The sequence below is a fragment of the Gekko japonicus genome, unplaced genomic scaffold (genome assembly GCF_001447785.1).
Source record: "Gekko japonicus isolate JY-2015 unplaced genomic scaffold, Gekko_japonicus_V1.1 scaffold3091, whole genome shotgun sequence".
In the NCBI taxonomy this organism is placed as follows: Eukaryota; Metazoa; Chordata; class Lepidosauria; order Squamata; family Gekkonidae; genus Gekko; species Gekko japonicus.
In genome coordinates this window covers 80,978-89,793 of record NW_015167629.1, presented here as the reverse complement: position 1 = coordinate 89,793, position 8,816 = coordinate 80,978, and the positions used below count along the sequence as shown (strand labels likewise).

Genomic DNA, 8,816 nt, shown 5'->3' with positions numbered 1-8,816 from the left:
GGGGTAAATTTTCAGCTCAAATAGACCCAAATGCACAATCCTAGTGCTCCTATATATTTGGTCATGAAATGTGTCTAGTACTTTTGTTGACGCCACCTGGCAGCCCTAGCTGGATGATCAGAACTATGTCTCTCATTTACCTTTCATTACATTTCAGTTATCAAAGCAGTACGGCCCCATCTTCAGCATCCAAATGGGAGTCCAGAAAATGGTCGTTCTGTCGGGCTACAAGACTGTAAAGGAGGCTTTGGTGAACCAGGCAGATGCTTTTGCGGGCAGGCCCCTTATCCCAATATTTGAAGACTTCCTACAAGGCTGTGGTGAGGTCATTCTTTCTGAAGAGTGGCTAGTCTTCTTATATATGCAGAACTTACAGCCTTGGAGGGTCTGTGCCAAACACGATCCTAGGAGAAACACAAAGTGGAGTGTCCCTATCTATAGAACTAGGTTGGCTTAAACTGTTTTGATACAAGCACCTATGTCCCCCACACACGCACACACCTGTGAGGTCAAAGAAGAGCCGTTCATGTTAAAAATACAAGGGAAAGGGTTTTAAAACAGAAGCACAAACAACAGTGGCTATGGATTCATACCTTGATCCTATGAGGACTTCCCTCCTGCAGCTCTTTCACTTTCCCCACAAGATGAAACATTCAGCATTTTTTAAATCTTCAGCATTAGGGCCTGGTTTGCAGCTCAGTCCTCTGTTAAACCTACATGACTTTAATTTCTGTAGTAATTAGCCTCTGTAGTTGAATCTTTGGTTCTGTTTCCCAGGAGGCTTCAGGACTCTGCTAAGTGGCCTTAGGGTACAGATAACCCTGTACATGATTTTTGCCTCACATGACGTTTACATTTTGGGAATGTTTATACATTGCAGAGGCCAGGAGTCACTATCAAATTCTAAATACGTAGAGGGTGATTCTGCATCTAGCATTTGCTCCACATTTTCTCAAACGGGAGGGGAAAGTGCAGCTCAAAACCACATCCAAATAACTCAGGGCAATGCCTGCAGAGTCACCCCTGAACGGCCATAAAACGGCCATCAATCTATGCAGAAGGTACAATTAAATCCAATGATCAAAGAACTCGAAAGTGGCATAGAGTGTGGACGCTGCCGTAAAATCTGATCATCAATGGAAGTGAAAGCAGCATACAATGCGGAGGGGATTCTCTGTTCCAACTTTGGGTTTCATAAAACAATGGAGGGGAAAACCAGAGTATCTGAAGCTAGCTTCCCCGGACTCTTCCAGTCAACCTTGACTCTCTGAGTCAACCTAGCTTAACCCAGCTTTCCATGACCTTCCTGACCCCAGAGATAGCAAGAATGGGCTGAGCTTTGTCGTGAACATCAGAGATGTATGCCAAAATGCTCATCACAGACTTGACTGTTAGATTTAGCTCCTATGGTCAGAAAAGGGCACTTAACGTCTGGATTTAGTTTTGTTCCTGGTTGTTATGACCAACCACCCTTCCGTTATGGGTCTTGACAGAGCAACCAAGGATACAGTTTATAGAACTTTAAGTGCACTGTTCATGTATTGGAGTTGTGTTGAGATATTCTGTGTCGAATATTGAAATGCTACAAAAGTGTTTTCTGACTTACAAAGGATAAATTGTGTTTTGGTTTTGAACAACTCTCTCTCTCTCTCTCTTTTTCTGACTTAAGCGTGTGTAATAGAATAAATTGAGTTTTGGTTTAGAACAACTCTCTCTGTCTCTCTCTCTTGATGCAATTGGGAAGCCACCTTCTCTCCCTCCCCAAATGAACACAGTGGGGATGGGAGTGCATGGAAAGGTTCCTGCACCCCTAATTTCCCCAACACAAGGCCAGTTGAACACCCTATGATCTTGTGAGATCTTGGAAGCTAAGCAGGGTTGGTCCTGGTTGGTACTTGGATGAGAGACCACCAAGGCATTCCAAGGTTGCTACACAGAGGCAGGCAATGGTTAAACACCTCTGCTTGTCTCTTGACTTCAAACCCATGGGGTTGTCATAAGATGGCTGTGACTGAAACAGACACAGAGAGAGAGAGAGCACAATCTCCCATCCCTGAGCAATGAATAGGGAGTCTGCTTGCAGGAAGAAAGAAAAGGAAGGGGTAGACATGTTGACGTTCACACCATGGGAAGAGGGGCCGTCATGGTGGAAGAGTGCTCTATCCCTGGCCTTGCATAGAGAATGATTGCCCAGCCAGCAAGAACAGAGCAGATGGGGTGAAGCTGCAACCTGTCTCATAAGCAGTTGTAGCTTCACCCTATATCAGAGGTAGGATGGTGTAGTGCAGGGGTGTCAAACATGCAGCCCAGGGGCCAGATCAGGCCCTCAGAGGGCTTCTGTCAGGCCCGCAGTGGAACTGGCTGTCTTCTGCTTCTTCATCCAGTTCTGCTGCTGCTGCTGCGTCATCGTAGCTTTGCAGCTTACAGATACACACCTGAACAGCATACTCAAGACATTTTGATGCAATCATTCAGAGCAAGAGGCGTCAGTTATCAGACACTGTTAAATAAACAAAATATTTCAAGAGTGCTAATGTTCTAAATATGTTTTTATTTTAAGTAAAAAAAAACTGTTTGTGTCCTTTATAAAGTTTATATCTCCACTACCTGGCATTACATTTTATGACACACATGGCCAGGCCCAACAAGGTCTCATTTATGTCAGATCCGGCCCTCATAACAAATGAGTTTGACACCCCTGGTGTAGTGGTTAAGAGCAGCAGAAGTCTAATCTAGAGAACCTAGTTTGATTCCCCACTCCTCCTCCACATGCAGCCACCTGTGTGACCTTGGGTCTCTCATAGCTCTCTCAGAACTCTCTCAGCCCCACCTCCCTCACAGGGTGTCTGTTGTGGGGAGAGGAAGGGACGGCGATGGTAAGTCACTCCGAGACTCCTTTGGGTATGGGTAGCGAAGGGCAGAGTCAGAGGTCATTTCGGGGGGGATCGCGGGGGATCGCAGTTCCCAAGAGGGACAGTCATGATCAAAGAGTGCTCTGTGGACCCTGGCCTTGCATAGAGGAAGATTGCACAACCATCAAGAACAGAGTAGATGAGGTGAAGCTGCAACCTGTCTCATAAGCAGTTGTAGCTTCACCCTATCTCAGCACTAGGTTGGTGTAGTGGCTAAGAGCAGCAGGACTCTAATCTAGAGAACCTAGTTTGATTCCCCACTCCTCCTCCACATGCAGCCACCTGTGTGACCTTGGGTTTTTCATAGCTCTCTCAGAACTCTCTCAGCCCCACCTCCCTCACAGGGTGTCTGTTGTGGGGAGAGGAAGGGACGGCGAGGGTAAGCCACTCCGAGACTCCTTTGGGTAGCGAAGGGCAGAGTATAAAACCCGCTCTTCTTGTAATTCTGGGAGAACTTCTTGGCAGCTCTAGTAGGGTGACCTAGAAATATGCCTGGTTATGTGGACAGGAGCTGGCTCAGTTCTCAGGGACAAACAGTGGGACCCACTAAACATCTTATTTCTTTCCTATATTTCTGTCCTGCTTTTGTTCATTGTTGAAAATGTTTTACAATGAAACAAGAAGCATCTCCCTCTCCTGCCCCCCATTCCCAATATTAGTCCCCATGAGTAGGTGAAAGTTTTAGCTGTTATGTATTGACTTGAATGTAGATACTGACATGCGAATCGCCTGATTGAAAACCAATGTTAAGCTTCAGCCTGGGCTAGGATCCTAATGTAACCAATAGGAGTCCTAGCCCAGAGAGTGTCTACCAATCACGTTGTAAAGCGGGACCGCTTGTGATTGGGCCTTATATCTTCAACCTCATAGGTTGTTATTTGTACAGGGGGTGTGGCTACACTAGCCGGGAATGTTTAAATATCGACAAGCCAGTGTATGTAGGCTGTCCCGTTCTGGCTGGCGATCGTTGTACTGTAACTAAGCTGAAGAATAAACCGCATTCTTGCTGAAATCACTCTCCGACTCTTGTTAAGCGCACGACTTAACAGGTACATATACAATGTATGAGATAATGGAGAAATCCTAACTCCCCAGCCTCCCTGGGGGGATGGGCTATGAGGGATGGGGAAATATATGAGAGTGCCAAAAGAAGGCCCATCACTGTCCTCAACCAAAGGCCCGGTGGAACATCTCTGCCTTGCATGCCCTGTGGAAAGGTAGCAGCTCCCGCAGGGCACGGATGTCTTCTGGGAGAGCATTCCACCAGGCAGGGGCCAGGGCTGGGAAAGCCCTGGCTCTGGTCGAGGACAGCCAGACTTCTCTAGTTGGTAACAGGGAGACTGAGAAGAGAAGCACTGAGTCCCTCCTACTCTCCTGTTTGCTCTGAGGACTACTGGGATAGTCTCTTAAAGAGGTAGTCCACAACACCTCTCTCCCCTACAGAGAATATTCAGCCACCCAGACCGGATGTTTTCACTGCCATTTTGGTCTTCCCCTTTGGCTTGATTCAGCTGCAGTCTCAGCAGAAGAAACCTCTTCCACAGGTAACTCAGTAATAAGACCACCACTTCCTTGTGATGAAGGAGGTTGATCCTTATTGGCAGGATCAGGATGGCCTTCTCCAATTAATTCTGAACTTGATGTTGGTGGGTTGATCGCCTTACTTGTTCCATTGAAGAATTAGGAGTATAAAATATGTAACCAAGTTGATACAACAAGTATGCAGACCGATTTGGCAGCCCCCCTAAATACTAAATTTTTGATCCACTAAATCGCAGCTGGAGAGAGTTCAAAGAGCTCCGTCACATCACCCTGGAAAGCATGACTCTCACATTCCTGTGACAGATGGAAAATAGTTTGGTGGGTCCTGGTATTTTGCCCCATTTAAACAATAGGTCTGCAGAACTGCCAAAGCCTGTTCATATTTTATTAGCTGTCTTCCATACTTTACATGGCAAGTCAAATCAAGACTTGTGTCCGATTGAAAGACTTGGTAGCTAAGAGCTGAAACAAAGAGTTGTTGAGTTTAAGAACTGCATTGTGGTTTGGTCATATTAAGAAAAACTACAGAACTGAGATCTGTTTGAAAAAGAAACTCTTCGAAACGAACGATTACTTGAGAGGTTCGTCCTTCTCTTGGTGTCATCACTCTTCTGATGGCATCCTGTCGTTGAAAATACAAGAATTAAACATCACAAAGCTCATTATTTATAGTCTATTATTGTCCATCTTTTTCACTGTAAGAACCTTGCAGCAATTTGTGTTTTGATGTCTATTGTATTGCTGTTCCCTTGATTGCTATTATTTGCAGAATTTGTGCAGATCTTATTGCTAAGTGTCAGGATCTTAGTCTGGATAGTCCCATATCAGCCATGTCTTTGTGGATAGGCAACTCTCTCTTTTTAATATATTTCTTTATTCATGAAGAAGAGCATCTTGTCTTCAGAGATGTGGGGGAGCGATGTGACACAATGTTGGTAGCTGATAGGTCGGAGTGGGTTTAATACATCTGCTGATTGTTCTCATTGTTGTATTGCGTTGGACATCAAGTCTGTGAATGTGGGGGCTGTTGAGCCACACTGAAGCACCATATTTCACAGTACAATACACCAGCCCCAAAGCTGAGCATCTAAGAGTTGTAGCAGAGGCAACCCAAATTGTACCACATAAATTTTGAAGAATGTTGTTTCGCATGTGCATTTTTGCTGCAACATTGGCAAGATGGTGTTTATAGCTCAAGGTCCTGTCCAGGGTAATGTCAAGGTACTTAGATACATGGTTGTATGTAAATTGGGTGCCATTAAGGTACACATTCAGTTAACGGTTGGTAAGATTGTTATTGAGATGAAAACAGGAGCATTCAGTTTTTCCTGGACTTGGGATTAGCCGCCATTTATGGTAGTAGACAGCCAAAGTTTCGAGGTCCTTAGTCAGTATTTCCTCAGTCCTTTTAATGTATTTGTGCCTTACAATAGCTGTGTCATCAGCATAAGCAAACTTCCTGGATATCATCTCAGCAACATCAGAGGTGTATAGATTGAAAAGAACTGGAGTGAGGACCAAGCCCTGGTGTAGACCATTATTCAGCTTCTTCTGCTTGCTGATTGACTGATCCATAATTACTTGGAATCTTCTATTACTCAGCATGTTATTTAGGAGTCAAAATAGCGTTCTGCAGGAGAAAACTTGTAAAAACTTGTACAGCAAACCATCCCTCCAGACTGTCATGAGCAACAGTCAGACTGACAAAAACTGCTGATGTCTTAAGACACTTCTGATACCCTGCCTCAATGAAAGTTCTTAAGCTGAGAGCCTGGTCTTCACAACTATGACGGGGTCTAAATCCTGCTTCCTTTGTAGGGACACGTTCATTAATTCTGTCACTGATTCTGTTCAGAATTAGCCTTTCAAGGAGTTTATAATAGGAGCTCAGAAGGAAAATAGGTCAATAACTTTCCCCCAGATGTTTTGGTTTTCCAGGTTTTAGAACAGAAACTATCTTTGCTTTCTTGAATTCCCCTGGGAGTCTTCCTGTTCTCATGATGCCAGGAAGAAACTTTGCGAGCCACTTCTGAATGAACATGCCGATTTTTACCAGGAACTCATTGTAGATGCAGTCAAAGCCTGGTGCCTTTCCACCCTTGATGTCCTTCAGTACTTTGGAAATCTCATCAGCACTGAAACCCCCTGACAGCTCGTAGTCTTCAGGGCAGGTGCATCTCAATCTGGTGTTCTTTTTTTTAGCTTGATTTCAAAATCTTGACCCTTTGGAGATCAGGATAAGGATACCAGTCAGGCAGCTACCTGTTTGATGTTACCTCCAGCGTTCCTCGGAGCAGAGATGGGCTTGCACCTAGTTTTTTCTACAGCCTCCAAGCTTTTCTACTGGAATGCCTGAAGTCCAGATTCACAGTTGCTTAGGTCCATTTTTATCTACGTGCAGCATCGAGTGCATTTATTTATTTATCTAGCAAATGTATACCCCGCCCTCCCCCGTAGGGCTCAGGGCGGCTTACAAGGCAAGAGATCTTGCTACAATAAAAACATAATATTCCTATAATATTAAAAACATACTATACAGTTTAAAAACCAGTCCGAATTCAAATAAAGTGCTCAGTGTTCTTCGAACTTCAAAAAACCCAAGATGACGGACCAAGTCCAAGGAGTTCCCAGTAGACAGTCAATGGCGTCAATGTTCAGATGTTAAGATGTTCAGGTGTTCCTTCTTAGGGCATGGAGTAGTTCATGTGCAATTTCTAGATCTTTGCTGTCAAGGAAATTTTGATACATCCTTGTTTTGAATATCTGTGTCTCTGTCTGCATTTGTCTGCTTGCACACATGTCACAGTAGTTTTAGAAGCCTGTTGACCAGAGCTGGGCTGAACCCCGCGAGGAGGAAACCTCGTGCTCCAATTGGTAGGCCCTGTTTGCCTCTGGCAAGTGGTTGCGGGGCAAAAATGTCTCTCCAGTGGAGTGTCCATCAGCTGTCCAAACAGCTGTCCCTCCTAGATCAGGCTTTGCCCGTAGGGATAAAATTTCGGACGGTTGCACAGCGTCTGGCAGAGACGAAGTAGATCCTGCTTCTGCTCCTTGTTCTGCCACCTTTGGGTACCCATCAGTCATTCCCAGTTTGTGACTGCCCCTCTCAAAGGGACCTAACCACTCCTAGAGAGCAAAGCCTCGGGTGAGGGTTATCGTTTTGGTCGGTGGAGCAGGGGTGCTTCCAGACAATTCATTATTTTCTCCTGAATTCTTATCTCCCTTCTTTCCCTGTGACTGCATGACTGTGCATTCTGCTCTCACTCTGAGGAATTTCAGACAGACGATATAATTCGGAAGAGGAACGGTTCCCAAACGGTTTCTGGTCTGTCATTTCAGACAGAACCGTTTTAGAACCAGTTCCCTATCGGAATATATTTGTAATTTCAAACACAAACGCTACTGTCCCGTTTAGGAAACAGGGCTGAAGCGTTTTACCTGTCAACCACTTCCAAGTAGTCTTCAGTTTCCTCTCCCAGTTCCGATGTGTTTTTTCCCGCCGCTTTTCGCCCACATGGGCAATCTCCGGTTTGGGGTTTTTTTTTTAACGTTAGCTTTATATATCAACCCCAATGGAATGCCTGGAGTGTTGTGTTATAGCCCTATAGTGCTCTAAAGCGAACGTTCAAAAAAAAAAGCCGGAGATCGTCCATGCGGGGGGAAAGCGGGGGGAAAGCGGTGCAGTCTGAAATGGCAAACCGCTTCAGATCCAGCTCTTTACCGGAAGGGGAAAGCCATGTGTGAAATGGCAGCCCTATACTGGTTTACTCCACGACGGATCAAAAACGGCTTCAAAACGGGTTAAAAAGGGTAATTTATTTATTTATTTATTTATTTTATTCAATTTATACCCCGCCCTCCCCGCCACGCGGGCTCAGGGCGGCTTACAAGAGGCATATGCCAATATGAAACATATTTAAAATCATTTAAAATCATCACAATACAGATAGCATTATAATAACTTCCAGTTATTAACAAAGTGCTCTGATTACTCAAGCCTGGGATAGATTCTTTCCAATATCCTCGAGGAATGTTCTTTTTGGCCATAGACCACAGCTCCGACAAATCGGTGGTAGATATCATGTACTGGAGGGACCCATCCAAGACACCTATCCAGATCTTCACTGAAACCTTTCCAATTCACCTTCTTAAGGTTCCATGGTGATCCTGGAAAAGACCTGATAACTGGTATTTGGATTCCTCGCTCAAGGATTACAGGTTGATGTGGGAAAGCCTGAAGAACACATCTGGATATAGGCAAGGGCTGACTTCTCTGGTCAGATAATATTTAACTAAGCTGTTTCTAGAGCTCTAGGACAGGGTTGTCCTGGACTGGTTCTGGAGATTCTCAGTGGGCCCTGCATT

General features: G+C 44.9%; 1 protein-coding gene across 1 annotated transcript in view; it reads left to right on the top strand.

The window, feature by feature from the left end:
- LOC107112851 (cytochrome P450 2K4-like) overlaps positions 1 to 8,816 on the top strand; it is a 25,247-nt gene that overhangs the window by 3,292 nt on the left and 13,139 nt on the right. The window contains 2 exon segments of the mRNA XM_015414049.1: positions 158 to 317; positions 2,892 to 2,939. Of these exon segments, the coding sequence (XP_015269535.1) occupies positions 158 to 317; positions 2,892 to 2,939 (208 nt within the window).